Raw genomic sequence first — 20889 nt, forward strand, 5'->3', positions numbered from 1 at the left:
CACATATGTGTGCACACATGTGGATACATCATGCATGTTCTTGAAGTTGTTCACATGTGTGCACACACATGGATACATCATGCATGTTCTTGAAGTTGTTCACAGATACAGCTAATGATCTGAGTGCTGCAGCTGTCCAGCCTTCATGCCTCAGTCCATCCTCACACATCTGTGCAGGAGACTTTAACCCAGGAGCCTCCCGAAACACTGGTGGGATGACCAGCATCAGTTATAATAATGCGCTGATTTGTTGATTGGAGCGGTCGGTCGGTTGACACTCAGCACAGTAGGCTAGGCTTCTGCTCACCCGGACTCACTGGTCTCCACTTTGTTGTAAGAAGACCATTGTGGAACTGAACTAGAGTTGAGCGGCATTTTCTACTGGGATAGAGAGTCGTGTCATGAGGACCTCTTGGGACTACTTCTTCTTCCTTCTTCTTGTTCTATTTTTTTTTTTCTTTTCTTTTTTTGCAACAGGGTCTCTCTATGTTGACTTGGCTATCCTGGAATTCGCCATGTAGACCAGTCTGTCCTCGAAGTTACAGAGATTCTCTTGCCTCTGCCCATGGAGTACTGAGACTAAGATGCCCACCTCGGGCTCGGGCACCTACTTCTATGTCCTTTCTTCTGTACTTCATCCTAAGTTCGGCATTTACCTCTGGGCCCATGGCATCTTATCAGCTCAAGTCTAAACAGAGAGAGGGTGAACTGCAGGCTATTTGTATTACACTTCCGTAGATAAGGCATTCTTAAATGGCAGGTAGGAGGGGCCTTACAAGATAGTAAAACATGGTTTTCAAAAAAGTGGGTTTTCTACTCTTTGAGGGGGCAGTTTTAACTAACCAGTTGCTCTAGGAAGCATTCAGTAATCCATGTGTCCCTTTGCTTACTGTGTGTCATCTGTCTACTTTACATATTATATATAGCAGTTTGGGGCATCACTTAAAGGGCCATAACTGAAATGCAGAGATTCGATACCTGACCCATGACCAGTCATTGATAAAGAGGATTCATAGGATCTCTTTGAATCCATATAGCCTCTTCTACACAGGTCTGTCTCTCAGCTTGGCATCTGCTGGCCTCTCCAACCTCCAGCGTGCGTGCTAGGGCCACACTGTTGGAGAGAAGGTGTGAACCACATGGACAAGTAGAAAATTTGTGGTAGCTGATGTTTAAAATGAGCATAAAGAAGTAGTAATTTAATAGTATATTTCTTTAACCAACTAAATATAAGCTAATGTCATTTCAGTATGCCATTTCATATTAAAAATAATCAGATATTTTACTTTGATGTGCTGCCTTAGAAAACTGTCGGGACTAACCACTGTTCTGTAATCAGGGACTATTCATTTGTTCCCAGCCTTCCAGATCCAAATAATCACACAGAAACTTTGTTAGTTACAACACTGCTTGGCCTAGTAGCTCAGGCTTCTTATTAACTAACTCTTACATCTTAAATTCATCAATTTCTATTAATCTATGTATCACCATGAGGCTACCGGTAATATCCTGGCAGCCTCTTTCTCCTTCGGCAGCTACATGGCATCTCTTTGACTCTGCCTACTCTCTGTATCTCTTTCAGCCTGGCTAGATTCTGCCCTGCCATAGGCCAAAACAGCTTTATCCATTAATCAATAAAGGTAACACACACACAGAAGGACGTCCCACATTACCGTTCAAGTGCATATTAGCCATAGGCTACTATATTGGGCTGCACAGTCTTAGAGGCATATGCTTTAGGGAAGTGCGTGCTGATGTTATAGGCCTGTGTTTCCTTTTCTGTGAAATGGAAAATAGCATGTACCTCTCAGCGTCACTACAATGACACGCTCAGGACATGTATGTCTCCACATCACTAGGGTGACCTGACACCGCATGTGAAGGTGCCCAGTCCGACCCTCAGGACACAGACATTACTAAGAGTTCTTGCTGTCATTCTCTTAGCTTTTGCCGCCCTAACTTCCATTAGTTTTACCCCTGATTTATCATTGCAGTTTGGAGGAAATAACTCGTATTTGTAATCACAGTTTGAAATAACAGACTGAAGAGCAGTGCAAATTAGTCACGGGGAAATATTTAGTTGGTTTCGTTAACTTTTCTTCTGTGGGAGACGAGAGGATGAACCTATAACTAAAGTTCATATGGAGCTCGGCAGCAGAGGAGTCGGGCTCTTTATTTATTGATACTTTCTGGACTGCTTCATTTTTAAAAATATTAACATCTCTTTCAGTGTCATGTATGTGTACACACATGCATACTTGTCTGTGCATTCATGTAGAAGCCAGGGTTTGACGTGTCTTATTCATTTGCTCTGTGCCTCATTTCTTGTCACGAGAGTGTTTTTATTATTGCATATGTGTGTGGGGGGGTCACTACGACTTGTGCAGCAGCAGCTCCTTTGCCCACGGAGCCACTCTCTCACTCCCTGTTCTGTTGCCTGAAGACACCATGACCACCGCAACTCGTATAGAAGAAAGCATTTAACCGGAGACTTAACGTTTCCAAGGCTTTCTCCATTGTCATCATAGTGGGGAGTGTGGCGGCAGGCGTGACTCTGGAGAAGTGGCCGAGAGCTGTATCCTCATCCACAGGCAGACAGGGGCACCTGCACCTGCCGTGGGCTTGTGACACGCTCGCCCTAACAAGCCACGCCTCGTAATCCTTCCAAATAGTCCCACTCCCTGCTGACTAAGCATTCAGATACAGGAGCCTATAGGGCCATTCTTTTTAAAACCACCACAGCCATCTACCTTTTAAAATGACGTCCTTATCTTTATTTTATGTGTATGAGTGTTTACCAACAAATACGTACGTATGCCATGGAGGTCAGAGGCCGCTAGGCCTCCAGGGAACTGTAGTTACGTATGGTTGTAAGCGGCCATGTTGGTGCTGGGAACCAAACTCAGTTTTTCTGCTGGAGCCGCAAGTGTTCTCCTCTGAGCCCTCTCTCCTGCCCTCTTTCTTGATGTCTAGCTGGATAAACTGGACAGCCAGGGAACCTCCCCCTTCTGCCTTCTGAAATACTAGTTTAAGAGGGTTCTGGGTTCTGAGCTCAGGCTCTAATGCTTAGATGGCAGATGCTTTACCAAATGAGCCTTCTCTACAGCCCACTGTCTCCTCATTGTACACACACACACATACACCCCACGGGGCTTCTTCTCAAACCAAGCGAACCTCTGAAAATTGTCTCCGTGTGTAAGTCATGTGCTTTCTTCTTCCTCCTCCTCCTGCTCCTCCTCCTGTTTCTTGAGTTTGGATTAGAAAAAAAAAAGAGTAGTAAGCACATATATTTTAATAAACCAGTGTTCTTACTGGTTAATATTAATTTCCTGTTTGTATGTGTTCCAGAGCTAGTTGTGGTCCTGACTAGAAGTATTTTGGGATGCCCATCATAGGCTGTAGCCTCCAGACTTTGAGCCTGACCTGTACGTCCAAGCACGCTCTGGTCCCTCCGTGGCTCCACCAACGTGTCCACTCCTACTTGCTCAGAACACTTTCTCTGGGTTTTCCTTCAGCCCTAGAACCTGTTTGTCTTTCGACAGAGTCCATTTCTTCTCATTCTTTCATCCCTGCTTAGAAGACTTTCTCAGCTTAGAGAAGCCCCTTTCCTCTTACCAGGCAGAATGGCTTGTTGTCCGATTTTCTCACGTAGACTAACCCCACCGAGGCAGCCTGCAGCCGCCTATTCTTCCCTTTATGTTTCGTACCACTCATGAGCCGGGATGACTTGTAAGCCTTCTCACGAGCTCTAAGCCCAGGTGGCTAGCACAACAACCAGCGTACGGGAACAATAGAAATATGGTGGAAGAGGAAGCTTCAAAAAGAAGAGCATTTGGACTCAGTTTCCCCGGGCATTTTAGTGTTTCGAGTTGATTTTGTAAGAGTGTTTCCAGTTAGGCCAGCAAGGAAGATGTCAAATGTCTGGTGGACTGTAAAGAGTGGGTGGGGGATGTCTTCTGGATGGAAGAAGTGGCACGGGAGATGCATAGAGTCCTTTCAGAATGTTAAAGAGACCGCACGACTAAACCAAACGTCCATGGATGTTTTGTGAGAGGTGAGGTTCCGGATGGTAAAACTTAGTGCTGGAAGGTTCAAACTGTGGCCTTAAGCCTCTGGTGAAGACCAGTAACCAGAATTTGCAGAAGTAGTAATAGGGGTGAGATGATCGGCATAATGGCCATTCTGTTTGAAGGACGGCAGTTTTAACTAGTATAATATAGTATCTGTATGGTGTATAAAGGTCGTGAGCCAGCATGGCGTCTGTAGAAAGACAGGAGTAAGTTGTCGGGAATGGATCCATCCAGTTGTGGGAGAGAGAAAGGTCAAAAACGCCTTTCACATCTGAACACGAGTGAATGAGATCAGAGTGGAGTAACTGGGGGTTTCAGCTGAGATGGTCTTTGTTAGAGCACTCCTGTGTCTGATAATTGGGAACTAGAGAAGGCCTTGAGGGTCAGATCCTGCACGACGTGAAAAACTGCCTAGTTCAGGCTGAGTTTAGCTGAAACCCACTGTGTGCAGCAGAAACGAATAGATGTGGCTGGGAACAGAGATGAGCAACAAATGCATACACTTACGGGTAGAGCTGGAGAGTCACACGGCCAACAGTGACAACCCCAGACATTGTGCTAGGCTATGGCCACCAGGTGTTCTAGATTGCGGACAAGGCGTTCGGCCCTTCTCAGAAGCCAGCGTTGAATCCAAAGCTAGGCTTGCAAGGTACAGGGCCTAATGGCTGTGAGTCACTTTTTTAAATTAATGACTCTGTGTCATGAAAAGTTGATGACAAATCTGACAGCCTAACATAGAACAAGGAATTTAAATATGGAGAAAGAGAGTAATAGGAAATGTTGATCCCTTTAAACACAAAACTAAGAGACAAACACCGTAACATTTGTGGTTACAAAATAGAATATTAGCATTAAAACCTTCAATGATACGGAAGGGTGTTAACCCTAAGTACAGAATAAAAAGAGTTTTAGGTGCCTAATTCCTTACCTTTCATTCAAGGACTTGAGTAGTTAAAAACCTAAATTTACTTTAAAAATAATCCTAAGAGAGCTTGCTCTTTGAAAGATGAGTTTATTCACTAACTGGTGTACACATCATCTTTATTTGGTGTTCACCACACTTCAGTGGAACCGTCGCCCAAGCCGTGTCCAAGCCTGTGCATCTCTCCATCTGTTCACCTTGAGCCGTTGTCCATGTGCTCCGGGTGCTTAAGGTATGGATTTCCTTAGCAGGTTTTTAGGTACCTGAGTTTTGTTAGCGGGAGACAGCATGCAGTAAGCAATCTGTAGGACTCAACTCATTGCATAATGAAGGCTTTGTCTATGAGTTGCTTTCTCTGTTCCCAAGTTGGTTGGTTTGTGTTTCCTCTTGAGGGAGAAACTTGCTTTTGCTGCATTGTAAATGTTACATAATATTATTACGATACAATAGTTTTCTCTTGGCTATTCTAGGATTGGGATTTTTAAGTTTAATTAACATTAAGGAAGATCACAGCCAACAGGAAGACCTGACACCATTGGAGTCTTATTTGCTGACATTAGTAGTGGTGAAAACCCTTGGATGGGTCAGTGTCTGTGCACGGTTACACGTGGCACGCTGAAGTGCAGCACAGTTCACATTTATGCACATTTCTAACAAAGGACTGTTGCACAAAACTGCACATTGTACTTGACTCAAGAGACTTCTCCCAGGATTTTCTCTCATGCACACTTTCCCTGTAGTCATCGTCTTCAGATTCTAGAGCGTCTACTCTGGGGTCTGCGGTAGAATTTTGACTTTCCTCTTTAGCTCTTGTTCTCTATTCTTTTTTTGTTTTGTTTGTTTTTTTTTTTTTTTTTGAAGACAGAGTTCCTCTGTAGCTTTGGAGCCTGTCCTGGAACTCACTCAGTAGACCAGGTGGCTGGCCTGGAACTCACTCTGTAGACCAGGCTGGCCTAGAACACACAGAGATTTACTTGCCTCTCCCTCCCAGTGCTAGGATTAAATGTATGTTGCACAATGCCTACCTTTTAATGGAAATTTTATAGTATGCAGAAACAAATATTAAAAGCATGTAAATAAAACATAAATATGCATGTAAAATTTAAAGAAATCAAAAATACCTGGAAAAGTCACTATAATTTTATAATAGTATATACTGGATACGAAACAGCTTAACTTTTTTTGTTTTTTGTTTTTTGTTTTTTTTTAGCTTTTCACTTTTTATAAAATGGAAATGTCTTTGGGAATAGTCGGCCTAATCCAACAATATCACCTTTATTCTCCTTGTGTGAAACCTGTAAAAACCGAACAGAGCCTGATTTTTTTAAGTTAATTCTGTTGATCCCATGAACACTCCTCCTCCACCTCCCCTTCCCAAGTGCACCCCCTCTCCTACACACCCAGCTTTGTGTCCTTTGAAAATAAATGTGTTGAACTCAGCTGTGCTACCCAGGTGTTCCTGGGTGTGTGCCTTAGCTGGAGCATGGCGGACTTAGAGCCGTGGTTCTCACCTTCGAGGCTGTGGCCCTCCAGTGTACTCCCTCACGTTGTGACCCCAGCTATAAAACTATTTTCATCGCTCCTTCATAACTGCAATATCGCTACTGTTATGAATCGTAATGTGGATATCTGATATTCGGTGCCTGTGAAAGGGTCATTCTTCCCCTAAAGGGTCGCAGCCCACAGGTGGAGAACCGCTGGCTTAGGGAAAGCTGTCTTCCTCTCCTAGCAGCTAGGAGTGGCCGCAGTTCAGTGGATGTGGCCTGTCAGGCCAGTCATTGCTGTAGCTCCCAGAGTTCACAGCTGAGTATGATTGGTGATTACCTTTCTCCTCTGCCCGTGTTCACAGCTCTTGCAGCATCATGAAGACTAGCCAAAGGCTTTATTTCACCATGTCTGTAACTCAAGCGTGTGGTGTCTACAGTTCCATTCTGGAGGAACCAAGAGCAGTGGCAGGACCTTGTGATGTTCCACGGCCTATGACATATCACTAGCTTACAGCTAAAAGAAGTCGCTCATTCCTGGCCCTGGGCTTTTCATTATTTAGCCTCTGGTGTCTGGTGGGCATCATTGCCCCTCTAACAGAGTACAGTTCTTAATAAATTTCTGTTTAAATTGAAGGTTGATAGTGATATTGGATGTGATGTTTTGAAGTATGTGAGATAAAGTGAGGTTATGGGTATTGGTCATGGCTGGAGAAGCCCTATCACATGTCAGCACTGGAAATTGGATGCAGCGAAATACTGAATGTTGGAATCGTACTTTTAATCACATGTTGAAGAGTGTTTCTGAATATGGTGTTTAAAATAGATTGCAGCTGGTTAAATAGGCAGGCTTAAACTATGCAACCCTGTTCGTGATGTCGAAATACACTCACTGGATGGGGTAGGTAGGGTGTAGTTTGAGGGATTTGGCTTTATTTTTTTGTTTGTGTTTTTTGGGGGGGGTGTTTGTTTTTGTTGTTGTTTTCTGTTTATGGTATATGTAAGATTTAAAGGCATACCCCAAACTGACATTTTAATGATAAATGCCATGACTTACATAACTTTATGTGTTTGAAACTCTCGTAGTAATGAGAACGCCGTATGCTTCCTTAGCCGGCCACTGATCGCCTTCACGCTTGCTTACACAAGGCCCACCGCCACTTTCTGCCCTGACCAGTGCACAGACACACAAGGACGGAGCCCGGCATGCCATTAAACTAGCCGTGTTGTTGGTGCCCCTTTCTGTCTGTCCTTTTCTGCTCTGTTCACCAAGTGCTCCCCATGACCTACCAGAGTGCTCTCACCGCACAGTGTGGAGATGCCGGCTCAGGTCACTTCACATAGTGGAACTGTCTGGTGCTGTGAACCAGTTCTCCTGGCTTTCTACCATAGTGTGCTATTTCAGAGTGTGAATACAAAATACTTCCGGGTGTGAGCTGGCATCACAACTCAGGCAGAGGTAGTGCTGAGTAGTGTAATTCTGTTCATCCAGTAAGGAAAGCTTGCTCCTGCTGGTCTCAGCCTGAGGCCGAGTGAGGGATGCTGTTCAGGGCGAGCATCTTCACTCTAGAATTTCATCTGAACCCAAAAGTGTTCCTAACCCTAAGCCTGACAGCTCAGCAGAAGAGCCCTACACCTGACGTCATGTGACTGACGGCTCAATGGAGGAGTCCCACACCTGATGTCATGTGACTGACGGCCCAGGGGAAGAGCTCCGACGTCATGTGACTGACAGCTCAGTAGAAGAGCCCCATATCTGATGTCATGTGACTGACGGCTCAGCGGAAGAGCCCCACACCTGATGTCATGATCTCATGACGCCTGCGCTCAAATCCTAGGCGCACTGCACATACTGTGCAAGCTCGTGTCTAAGATGTGTTGGAAACTTAATGAATCTCATGCTTAGATGTGGGTTGCAGCCATGCAAACCTTCCAAAATCTGCCATCTGAAGTGTGTCTGGTCCCTCGTGTTTCAGCTAAGGAATATTCAGTTGGTACTTTGTGTATTTGCCGAAACAGTTGGGAGGATTCAGGGACACCTGTGCTGGCTCAGGGTGGTGTTGAGTCAGTGAATGGGTGAGGACGACCATGGTTGTGGAGAAGTCCCAATCACTTAGTAAAGCCAGCCAGGAGGCACATTGTAAACCTTTGCTTAACACGTTTAATGTAAGGGAGTTGTTCCTTATACTTTCTGTCACCTCAGAAGTTAATAATTCAGAGTGGAAATCCTGTATCATATTAATTATTCAATGCATATAATATTTTCTATTTTACCAGATGTCTTTATGGCTCTCTAAGTGAAATATTAGTATATTCCCCTATCAATCGCTATGTCATTTTATTATAGATTCTGAATATGCTCATCCTCCAGTTTTCAGTGAATGTTCAAAATAGTCTGTATACTTCTCAAATATGAAATTTGATTTTGCATACTTACCTTTCTGTCTGTGGAGACCGTGAGTGTGGCTGTGCTGAGGGTGAGCTCAGCCCTGACTGGCTGTGCAGTCAGCTTTCTCTGCTTTCAATCTCTTCATCTGCACCATGGGGATGATTAATAACTGAAGAAATAGTGAGCCTGGGATGTTTGTTTACACAACAGTCCCAAAGTACCACTAAGAAAGATTCAGGAAAAGTCATGAAAGAGGGAGTAAACCCAGGCCCTTCTAAGAGTGTGTGGTTTCTCAGGACTGGCTAGGAGTGACGTGGAGCTGATCCGAGCACGGTTCCTCCTGCTCCTCCGCTCCTGCCTCATGGGGCGTGTAATGAGACCTGTACCATAGACCTGTGCCGCTTTGAGTTCTGAGTCCTTGCCAGCCCTGGTGACGAGGACTTCTTAGCTGAGAAGAAATTGTAATGGTTTTAAGTATATGTGTTTTAATTACAAAATGATATACAAAAGTAATCATTATAGATTATTAGTATTTTTAAATAACATTTTTCATCCTGAGAAGTTGGAGATGAGAGTAGACCTTTCCATAAATGCCGAAAGCCCTGCGTGCTTAAAGGGAACATTAACACTCTGTGGCTGCTTATATACAGTAAAGTGTTGACAGGTTTTTCTTAGTAAACCAATTCCTGAAAAAGTTTTATCTGACTTTGTATAAAAATCATAACTGTCAACATCAAACAATGTGGCTTAAGCCGCCTCATTTGCATAGCATTGCCCTGGGCGTTATGCAGAAGAAATGCAGGGTGCTATCTTTAGTCCATGTGCCAGAATGCACTGTCAGTGAATATAGACTTGACAGTTCTAACTTATACAGACATACAGACTTTAAAACAGCTTGATTTTTAACTTTCAAAATATCTCCCACCAGAAACATTGCTTTATTAGGCCACCTGTCTTGGGGAATCTTTCACTCGTTCTAAGTCATTCCGATCAGAAAGCTGCCTGTAGGAATAATAAGTTATATATTTACGTTGGTCAGTGCCCTGGTCCTTTGGGGCTGCTATAGACTGGGTAATTTGTAAATAATAGAACTGCATTGCTCACAGTTCTGGAGGGTAGAAAATCCAGAATCAAGATACCAGAAGACCCGGTGTCTGCTGAGGGCCTGTTCATAGAGACCTCCTCTTGCTGCATCTCCGTGAAATTGGAAGAGAAAAAACTGAGCCCCCTCGACCACTTTCTAAGGGCGCTTAACAGTCTCTTTCACGGGGTAGCCAATCACCCGTCAAAGTCGCTACATCTTAGTTCTGTCGCACTGGGGATGAAGTTTAAACCTGTAAGTTGTGGGAAAGCTCAACATTCAGAGCACAATGGGTAGATGTTCAGAATGTTTTTATCTCCCCTATCCAAAATATGATAGTAACCCATGTTTGCTCACACTGTTTTCTTGTCTGGCTTTCAGAACCAGCAGTCTAAACAACTTTGGCCATCAGTGACCTCCGTCAGTAAAGTCCACCAGATGCCCTCCCTGGTTAGGACCTGTCGTTAAGTAAGGCTGGCTAGAATCCCTGCATAACATGTGAAAACTGTCAGGGCATCAACTAACAAATGGCGCCCATGCATGAAAGCTCGCTAGAAAGTGAGCCAGGCTCCATATTTGTAGAGCATCCTTCTCCGTACGGACGCATGGGCTGAGCACAGCGTGCTATAACCCATCCACTAGCGGCATCCCCTCAGCAGCCCGCCTGACAGATCACTGCCTCGGCTGTGACAGGCAGAGCGCTTCCTGTTAAGGCCACCCAAGCATACCATCTGGCACTGTTGGAAAACACGGCTGTTTGAGGAAGGAGGTTTCTCCATTGCCCTCACGGCACACCCTTTCCTTCGTAGGCCGTGGCTTCCAATAGTCCCTTGACTGTCCCTTTGAATGAGCCCTCCTGCTCCAGAGGTGACCAAATGTCTTTGCGTCCCTGGGTCGTAGGCTTTCCATCCATCTCAGCGATACCCTGGTCTGGGTATGGATCGTGTGGTTGCCCCGATTCGACCTCAGACTCTGCTCCCAGAACTGTATGAGTTCAGCGTGTGCGTTTCTGCCTGTGACTGTGAGTCCTGACCTGGCCAGCATCCTTACTGCTTCTGGTCATTGGTTAATCCTCACGAGCTAGAGATTTGGTCGGTTTCAAAAGCACATTCTTCTTCTTCTTCTTCTTCTTCTTCTTCTTATTATTATTATTATTATTATTATTATTATTAGACGTAAAGATGACCACGATTCGTTGATACAAATTCCATTGAGAAAGAGCATTTATTATTCCTCCTTTTGAGTGTGGGCTGAACATTAAGTGTGCCGAGGAGATGCCCAGCCAGTTAGGGGCCATTCTGCTAGGTCTAGCCACTTCACTTGGGTTCCTCGTCCCCTGAACTGGTGTTTCAGACGTGTAGGAAGCCCATTGTTTCTGCTGGGAACCCCTGAGGAGACCTTGCGGCTACACGGAGGGGCTGTCTTCCTCCATTCTTGCCACTGCCACTGTCCCACCCGCCCCAGCTGAGCTTTGTTGTTTTTGGTTTTGAATATTTGTTTTTCTTCTTAAATATTTAAAAAACAGTCATATCTTTAAAAATGTTTCCTGAAGATAAAGACATGATGGATGGATGGGTGGGTGGGTGGGTGGATGGATGGATGGATGGATGGATGGATGGATGGATGAATGGAACTTAACTCTTGAAAGGTGGCCCAAACCCCCTGCTATCTGCCCCTGGAATTTACCTAGTGTCATTCAGTTGTTCAGGCAGGACTGTAATTTAAAGATCGTATTTACTCATCTTAAGAGTATAGCATATTCGAGGCCGGAGAGATGACCCAGCAGTTAAGAACTCTCACTGCTTTTACAGGGGCCCTGAGTTCAATTCTTGGCACCCCTAGTAGGCAGCTCACAACTGCCTGTAACTCTGGATCCAAGAGAGCTGAAACCATTCTTCAGGTCTCTCCATGTCCTTGCGCTCACACGACACATCCCCCCTCACAGACACATAATTGAAAATAAAATCTTTTAAAAAATTCTGTTCATTAATGTATTTTTAAAGGGTATAGCATATTAGAGCGTCAGCAGGAAAATCTGAGTGTGTACATTTTTGCCTCTGCTCGCCCTTCCATGTATCCGTGTTTGTTTATAAAGACAGCTGGTATAGACCATCTCAGTTATGTTACTAAAAAAGCTTCTTCCGTGTAATGGTGTTTTTTTGCACCAGCTTTGACATCCAGCACCTTGGAATATAGAAAAAAAAAACCTCAGCAAATGTTAGTTGAATTTATGAACAAGGTCCCTTTGGGTCATTGCATGCGTGTTTTAACCATTCCCCTCTCCCTGTGTCTTCAGGGACCCTTAATAAATCCGTCTAAGCAATCACAGAAAGGCCATAGCGTGGTCTCAGTGACATGTCTGCCACTTGAAGCAGCCTGAAGGTCTTGAGGAAACTCCTCATTCGAAATCCATCCCTTTATTGTCCTGCACAAGTACCTGTGAGCATCAGGCAGCAGCACCAGCAACGACAGATACGTTGCTGCTGGCCGTGGCTTTGTGGGCACAGCTACGATGCAGATGCAGCACCTCTGGTTCGTATGTATTAATACTTTAACACGGCAGAGCTGTGGCGCTGCTTCTCTTGTGTGCCCCACATTGTCTACATCACAGCCATGGCTCCTGTCTGGTGACAGCAGTATGCGGTGAAAAGAAAGATCTTAGAATAAGGGAAACTACTTGTTTGTGGAAGAGGCTGGATTGTCAGCTTGCATATATCAGGGAAATAATGTCTCTTATTTTTCTCTTTTCCGTGGAAATCAATGACTTTTAGTAGTTAGATTTGGACACTTGGACCAGAGAATGTAAGCCAGAAACAAGAGGAAACGATGGTCACTCAGCACAGGTGTGGCGCATTTCTTTATAGCTGTACCACGGCACTTGAGATCTTCGCCCTGGCGTGCTAACACAGTCTGAGGACCCTAGATGACTAGCTAGCAGCCCTCTAGTAGTTTGCACTAGCCATATTACTTTAGTGGATAATTGATGGGAATGCCGAGTGCAGAGCCTGGCACATACCAGCCCTCTGTAGGTGCTGGCTGTTAGTAATGCTTTCGCTATCATTGTCGTTAACATTGTAAGTTACTATCTCATGAGCAAAGAGCCAGGGCTGGGGAAAGGCAGACAGAATATCTAGGTAAACAAACATCCTTCTAGTTCCTTTCTGTGTTCTGTGCCCTCTGCGTTTGTTCCAGCCAATGACCAAATGACCAGCCGTGACTCTTAGCCAGCTGTCGTGGGGCCGTCACACGTTTCCATAGGATACTTGCTATGGGTTGTGGCCTGTAAAAGCAAGGCTTTAAGTTAGCTGTCATGGAATTGGTGTAGAAGGGAAGGTAGAGGGGTGAGAAATAGATTAGAGCTGTCACAGACTGGAGCTCAGGTGTGAGTTATATTAGAAATGAAGGGTTTGTGCACATGAAAATTACGGGATGGATTTTCTCACGGGCCCGTAACTCCTGCTCCGCCCCGCCCTGCCCCTGTGATCACTGCTCCGCGAGGCCTGTTGTTACAGCCCCTCCTGTCCCGTACCTGGTGATGATTAGAGACCCCCACCCTACCTCACGCTCTCCCACGCCCCAGTAGTTTTCCTTATAACTATCTGTGTATGGTTTTTGTGTGAGTGTTGACTCACAGCTCCGTCACGCCCCCGTCACTTGTCATTTCTGTTTGCTGCTGTGAGGAGCCTCACTCTGCCGCAATCATCGGCTCCATCTCCTTCTCTTCCATCCGTTCTTCTCCCACTGGCCACCTGCCACATCCCTTGCTTCACGTCTGTCCTCACAGATCTAACCAGTCAGCCTCGGGACCGCGGACCAAGGGTGGTGCCCGTGCCTGACGCCCTCTTCCCCTCCTAAAGGAAGGGGTTTCCTTCCTGAGGAATTCCTTACTGGGAAGAATAAATGCTGACTCCATTATTGTCATAACCTTTGCTTTCTAGAAATGCAAATGGTTGAAATTTAGCATTTTTTGCTTTGGTTTTTGTGGGGTTTTTGTTTGCTTTGTTGTGAGGCTAGAACTCCCTGTAGCCCAAGCTGACCTTGAACTCGTGGAGTCTCCCACCTCAGTCTCTCCTGCGGCCGCAATCTTCTGGCTCTTGGCTTTAGGTCTTTCTGGGGGTGTGGTGGGGGCTCTTCTGTTCTGTGGCTTGCAGGAAGGAGAGAGCCATGTGTAAGACTTTTTACGATAATACGCGGTCTCCCAGTTAGACACTCCTTGTTCTCAGTTCCTAAAGCCTCGGCTCTCTCCGGTGCAATAGAGACAGCTCCCATTCTAGCTGCGGGCTCGGCCTTGTCACATCCGGTGTCAGCCTGTTTTAACCAGATTCCAGGTTCAGCGTTCACCTAGAGGTGAGGTGCTTTAGTGTTTGAATGACCTTCCCCCTTCTGATAAAGCTCTGTGTTCAGAAGTCTGTCCGCCTTTTGACTGATTTTTCAGTTGTTGGGTTTAATTTGGGGCCTAAAGGCGCCTACAGGAACGAGTCCGCCAACAGCTGTCCCTTCTCTCTCCTCGCGATCACAGCTGCGGTGCTTGTAGCAGAATCAACCCTTTGCTCCGTTTTCCCACCCAGTTTCTAAATGACGATCAGGCCTGCACTTGCAAACATCTCCTCACAGATACACGTTTCTGGCTTGAGTAATCTCCATTTCCAATGACAAAGGGCCAGATTGAACATAAGCATAGCTTCATTTCCCTTTCTTAAAGAATTAAATTTATTCATTTATTTTACATCCCGGCCGCAGTTTCCCCTCCCACTTCTCCTCCCATTTTAATGTGGGTGGTTTTGAACATCCTGGCACTTCTGAGAAGATCTGAGGGTGAAGAAAGCCTTCAGGGCTGTGCTCCTTTGTACGCCCAGCGGCACAGCCGTTGGTGTGCGCGGTAGGACACAAAGTCAGCAGCGCAGAAGGTGAATTTATGATTGGCATGAGTCAGCAAAGGAATTAATTAATCAACCTAACTGCATTTTATATTATTGAAGCACCACATGCGTATCCCCTCAATATGTCTTGAAGGTTATTCTGCTATCCTGCTTGAGGATTTTGTTTAGGTATTATTTTTATTGAGGTATCCCCTTCATGCAGTGGAGCACAGGTACCTTCAGACACATGGCTAGATGCACACGCTGCAGGAAGCCCACAGTGGAACACACGAACCTTCAGACACGTAGATGCACGCTGAAGGAAGCCCACAGTACAGCCTGCGGCACAGCAGCGCCTTGCGTATGCTGAGCCCCCTGCTTTCTCTTTGCCTGCTCTCAGCCTGTGGTCCTGTCCTCCATCATCTTCTTTGGGCTCCTGTTCTCTTATCCGGGGTAACAGAGATTCCTACCACACCCTGCAGACCACGGAGCCCGCACCCCCAGCCGGAAGTAGGGTGTTTCTCTCACAGGTGCCGTGTTTGCCCTCCACAGAGTTCTCACGAGTTCATCTTCCAAGCATAGTGAGACGAAGGGAGAGGGCAGAGCTGAGAGCTTCTACCCCTTAGGCCGCCTTCCTGGATCTTTGGGCTGGAAAAGCAGTTGACATTTGCTCGCTGAATTGTGTTGTTGCCCTGGCCTTGTGCATAGCCTGATGTGGTTGCTGAATGCATTTACGATGCCTGTGAGTTACCTCCCATCTCATTGGGGCCATCCGAACGAACCTGTAAGGTGCCACGTGAACCCTTGTAATTTCTGTGAACAAAGGTGATTTTTCCTTAGATGGCACCGAGTCCCTGACGACTTGAATATCTTCTTCATATCATCATGTTTACTTTACATTATAAGTTTCTCACTGTGCGTATGTGCGCGTGTAACTGGTAAGTGGGTCTTTGTGCTACAGCTACATTATCATTGTCACCTGTGCTTCTAGAGCCAGGGTACTCAGAATAGTGTGTGTGTGTGTGTGTGTGTGTGTGTGTGTGTGTGTGTGTGCGCGCGCGTGTGGACCTCACTTAGGCCATTGGTTTGCTCTCTTGCCGAAGGAAAACAGGTGCGTCCGTTGTGGGTATACTTGGCTCTGAGGGAAGTAGGGAGAAGCATTTTGACAACAGTGAAACTGTACAGAAATCACGGGGAGGGGAAACTTCCTGTAACTCGGTTTCCTAAATGTGCTGTGTGAGTTGTGCTTCAGTGGGGTCTTGCCTGGTTCTCTCTTCTGGAAGGTTAGCCGTCTTTAGTCAGATCGGCTAAGACCTACATACAGTCTTGCCAGACATATACACACACCAATTTACACTAAAATCACAGAAACAACAAATGCTTTGAAATAGCTTTTAAAGTGAAGGGTTGGGAGTGGTGTCACATGCCTCTAATCTCAGCACTTGGGAGGCCGTGGCAGGCAGATCGCTTATGACTTCAAAGCCAGCATGGTCTACATAGAGTCCAGGCCAGCTACATGGTGAGGCCCTTTCTCAAACCACAGGGTGAAACCTGGGACATAAGCTGTGAGAAGCACCGGGTGTTCTCGTCCCGACAGGTGTCACATCCTGTTCCGTGTGGAGCACCTGCTGTGCCGGTGGCTTGGGACCTCTGGTTCTCTACTCTTTTCTTATCATTTGTGGGTCAAGGTCAGAAGAAAAAGAGAGGCGACATCTCATGAAGCTAATAACTAAAATTTTTAATCCTTAACAGTAAAAAAAAATGGACTTTTTCTGCTGGCTGATGCCGTGTGAGACAGGGTGTGCCTCTAATGCTTTCCTTCTTGATGAATTCTATTACACTCTTTGCTTTCATTTTTTTGTCCAGGAGCTATTTAGAAATGATTTGTTTGCGTTCTTATAGAATACAGTAAAATACAATTATGTTCGCAGTAAAGCTCATGATTGCATGACTGGCTGACGTTCTGAGCGAGCGTCTCGTGGAACAGATAGCATTTAAATTAAGAGGAGTCAGTCCAAGATTCTGAGAATAATTCCCCAAGTATATCTGGAAAGGATACATAATTGACTTTAAAGGATACATAATTGATTAATTGAAAACATCATTTGAAAAGCCCATTTACGATCCCCTCTGGGAGTGGTTTCAGAATGCTCTCGGTGAGGCTGAGCCAGCTGTGCAGGTCATGTTTCATGTGGCGAAAGAGATCATTTATACTGCCCTATAGAAGAGAGGAGATGTGTTTGCCTTGCCTGCTAACCGCTACGTACGTGTGTGTTCTTCCAGGTATGAGAAGGTGCCAGTCATCCTGGTTGGAAACAAAGTGGACCTGGAGAGTGAGAGGGAGGTGTCCTCCAATGAAGGCCGGGCCTTGGCCGAAGAGTGGGGCTGCCCCTTCATGGAGACGTCGGCTAAGAGTAAAACAATGGTGGACGAACTCTTTGCCGAGATCGTGAGGCAGATGAACTATGCAGCTCAGCCTGACAAAGACGACCCCTGCTGTTCTGCCTGCAACATCCAATAGCACCCACCATGGCTGTCCTGGACAGGACGCATCTAGGCTTGTGGGCAACAGTAGCCTTGTCTACTCCGTTGCAGTTTGTATGGCTGGCGGGAATCCACAGTGCACCGCAGCTCTCGGGCTGGATGTCAGTTGTCGCCCCTGAGTACTCGTGGGTCCAGTGACTCAGTCTCCACCATTGTCCTCAGCCTCCCGTGCATCTGCAGCCTGCAGGCACTCCGTGGAGCTACAGGGTGATTTCATTTGAAGTGACCATGGTATTGCCACTGAGTTAACAGAAGCCACTGCTGTGTAAATTAAAAATAATCATGAGAGAAAAACCAGAAGAATTCCTATGACCACTAACAATTAAAATATTTTGTCGTCTTTAAAAAAAAGTAAAGGAGAAATATTTTCCTACAAGAGTACTGAAGTCAGGAATTGATGGACTGTCTGGCCAGCGTATCCCACCAGTGAAACAGCTGGCCCACCAACAGCATGGCAGGCATGGCAGGGAGTCTGCGCACTCAGCTGACAAATTTCTGTTTTTCAAATTGATGCTTAATCGCAGGTGTTTTCCTAGTTTGTGACATGAAATCCACTCACCTATCAATCCTCGACAGTAAAAGTCAGAACAAGGTCCTATGAAAAGCCAATCCGGCTGCAGAATTTGTTGAGTCTCCTGCTTTGCCTCTCATGGGTTCATGAGAACTGAAAGTGCGCACACCCAGCCTCTCTTCCCAGAGCAGGGATGATCTTCAGTTACTGAGCTGGAAGGAAGCTGCTGAGATGGAGAGGTTGCCTCGCCATACTAACGAGCGCTGCAGTCAACTAACCGGTACCATCGTGGAAGGAAAATGAAGCCATGTGACACCCACACGTTCCCGTTTGCAGACACCTCACAGGACAGGACAGATATTTGACATTCTGTGTGTGTTCATGAAAGCGGCCTTTAAGGGCTATGGTTGATACGAACCTTGGCTCACCTGCTTGGGCAATCCGGGTTGCTGTAACAGCTTTATTGTAGGCACAAAACAAACACAGATGGGATGGCCTGTGAAGTAATCTGGGCTGTAAAGTAGGATATACATTATGATAGAGCGCCAGGAAGGGGCCACAAACCTCTCCTCCCTCCCGGAGGGTCGTGGCAGGGTTACTGAAGTGGCACACACCACTAGACTGGGTCTTTTGTTCTGAAAGGGTGCTTCAGCTCAGCGTTTGGTTTCCCTAGCCGTGAAGTGTTTATCATTTGCATGAGCGATGGCACAGGAAAAGAATCTGTTCAGGAGTTTCATGATGAAGTGTGGCCGAGTTCTCACCACTCCGCAGATAAGTGCTGGCCAATGCCTTGAGCCGCCTCTGCAGATCAGCCAGGCCTTCAGCACTCTGTGCCGCTGGGCCTGGACGCACTTGGTGCCCACATCTCCCTGGTTCCACAGTCTTGTGCAAGTAACCGCTTAGTCTTACGTGTGTAACTGAGAGAAGAGTGTGTTTGTGTGTGCATGTGTGTTTATTCCTAAGAATTTGGCACAATTCAGAGATCATTGCCTCTACTGAGAATCTATACTGCAGAACATAATGTATGAGAAAACATTTTTTAATTATTAGTCTCTTATAAGCCATTGAAATCCCCTCGAGTGTTTTGGTAACTGGCTTTGAGCTTAGAAGATAGGGAAAAAAAAGGTCAGTGGTGTTTGTCATGTGTGAGATAAATAAATAAATAATGTGGGTAAAAACCAGGTCCTGGGTGTTAGAGAGTCCGAGTCTTTTTGGTCTTCAGTGTCGTTTTCTCCAACTAGGAAGCACTGCATTATAGGACAAAAAGTCCTAAACAATTTTCTTGGAACAAAGTTTATTATGTAAAAGCTGATTCGACTCAGACATATTGAGAAATCAGATTCAACAAGTCTGTTTTACTTACTGAAACAGATGTTAGTGCACTGACTTCTGAGGCCTCTAACTTGTGAGATGATTCTGATGTTTAAAGTCCCATCGTGAGTAGCAGTTTATGATACTCCATATATTGAGAGCAGCTGTGCAGATTCCACACTTTCCCATCATGCATGCCTGTGCAGGCATGCAAAGGGTAACATGTGAGAAGCCTGGCAAGGTGTGAGGTGGAGGTGTTTGTTCCTGGGACCCAGTGTTTGCACCGTCCTTCCTAGTGTGCAGACTTCACTTCCCCAGCACAAACTGTGACACCTGCTCGCTGTCCCTCCAGTGTGAATCTGACTGTTGTGTGTGAAGTTTGCCAAGATGGGAATAAAACACCCGAGGACAGGAAAGTGACAGGAAAGTGACACTTACGGGCACATGAGGTAGCGGCCACAGAGCAGAGCGGGTGACTTCGCTTGCTAGTTCCTAAAAGCCCGGATTCAACTAGCAACTAGAGAAATGAAAGTTTTTTCTAACATGCCTTAATGATGTCATGGTTTGACCCAAAGACCCACTTTTTCTTTAGCTATTATCAAGTTTGCTTTGCTTTGTTTTTTACTTTTATCAAAAGGCAATTTTTTTTTTAGGTTTACTTCTTTGAAGGTGGAACTTTCAGGTTCTTTTAAGCTGTGGTTGTGATGGTAGCCGATGCCTTTCCACTGTTAGGCTTCCACGAGACGAGCCAGCACGTTCTGGGAAGCCTTCTGGGTCTTTCCTTCACCACTGAAAGGCTCTCTGATGCGCCCACCCTTTGCTTTGTCGAGTTGGGGTGTGGCCCGGTCACTACAGCTGCCACCACTCTCTGGGCTAAAACTACTGATCCTTGCTTTCCTGTGTGGCCCGGGACGCCTGCTGTCTGCGTCCCAGCGTGAGTGTGGCCTCTTTGTCTGCTGCTCTTGGGGTGGTTTAGTTTCTCAGTTCTCCATCAGTAGCCCCGCCCCCGTCCCCCGCTTAGCACTGGTTAAGCTTTAATTGTCTCCTCAGCCAATCAGCTGTTAAAGACTGTGGGGGTCCTTTCTGTTTGACTTGTCATTGTGCATCTGTCAAAGCTCGATCAGGGTTTCTAGAATGGCTGCAGTAGATTTGGAAAACAGACTTACCATTATCTATTTGGGGGTTCCCAGAGATACAGTTCACAGTTAATTGTTGAACTCTAATACAGCTGACCATTTAAAATTGAACAACAGTTTATTGTTTTGTAACAATGTCGTGTAAGCCTCGACATTTCAATTGAAACATGAATTGTAGTTATAACTCAATGCAAACTCAACAGTTGTATTTGGAGTTAAATTATTTTAACAAATAAATTTATTTAATGAAACTCTGACTTGTTGGTTGCTTCCACTTGGGAGATGTATTTGTTATATACAAAAGCGGAACACTGCCTCATAATGAGACCAAACACTCTTCATCCAGAACCCCTTGAACCAAACTAATCAAGGGTTCATTCCGTAAGAAGGGACGGTGATCATTTTTGTGGCCTTTGAAATAACTTGAAGATTTGAAATCAGCATAAATACCTTCTAAGTATTTTCTCTTCTTTATTTTAATGATAGCTGGTCAACTTGAAGCCTGGTGGGTTCTGGGGAATTCGCATTAACTGTCAGGCCTTTGTGGTCCTGCCAGCACCACTGGAGGTCTTCAGAGTCCAC

General features: G+C 45.6%; 1 protein-coding gene across 1 annotated transcript in view; it reads left to right on the forward strand.

The window, feature by feature from the left end:
• The window catches only part of Rap2a (RAP2A, member of RAS oncogene family), a 22433-nt gene extending 1873 nt beyond the window's left edge, over window positions 1–20560 (forward strand). The window contains exon 2 of the mRNA XM_005355681.3: window positions 17089–20560. Coding sequence (XP_005355738.1) covers window positions 17089–17326 — 238 coding nt within the window. The 3' untranslated portion in view covers window positions 17327–20560. The remainder of the gene's footprint in view (window positions 1–17088) is intronic.
• The last annotated feature ends 329 nt before the right edge of the window (window positions 20561–20889 follow it).

This window comes from Microtus ochrogaster, chromosome 17, assembly GCF_000317375.1.
Source record: "Microtus ochrogaster isolate Prairie Vole_2 chromosome 17, MicOch1.0, whole genome shotgun sequence".
Taxonomy (NCBI): domain Eukaryota; kingdom Metazoa; phylum Chordata; class Mammalia; order Rodentia; family Cricetidae; genus Microtus; species Microtus ochrogaster.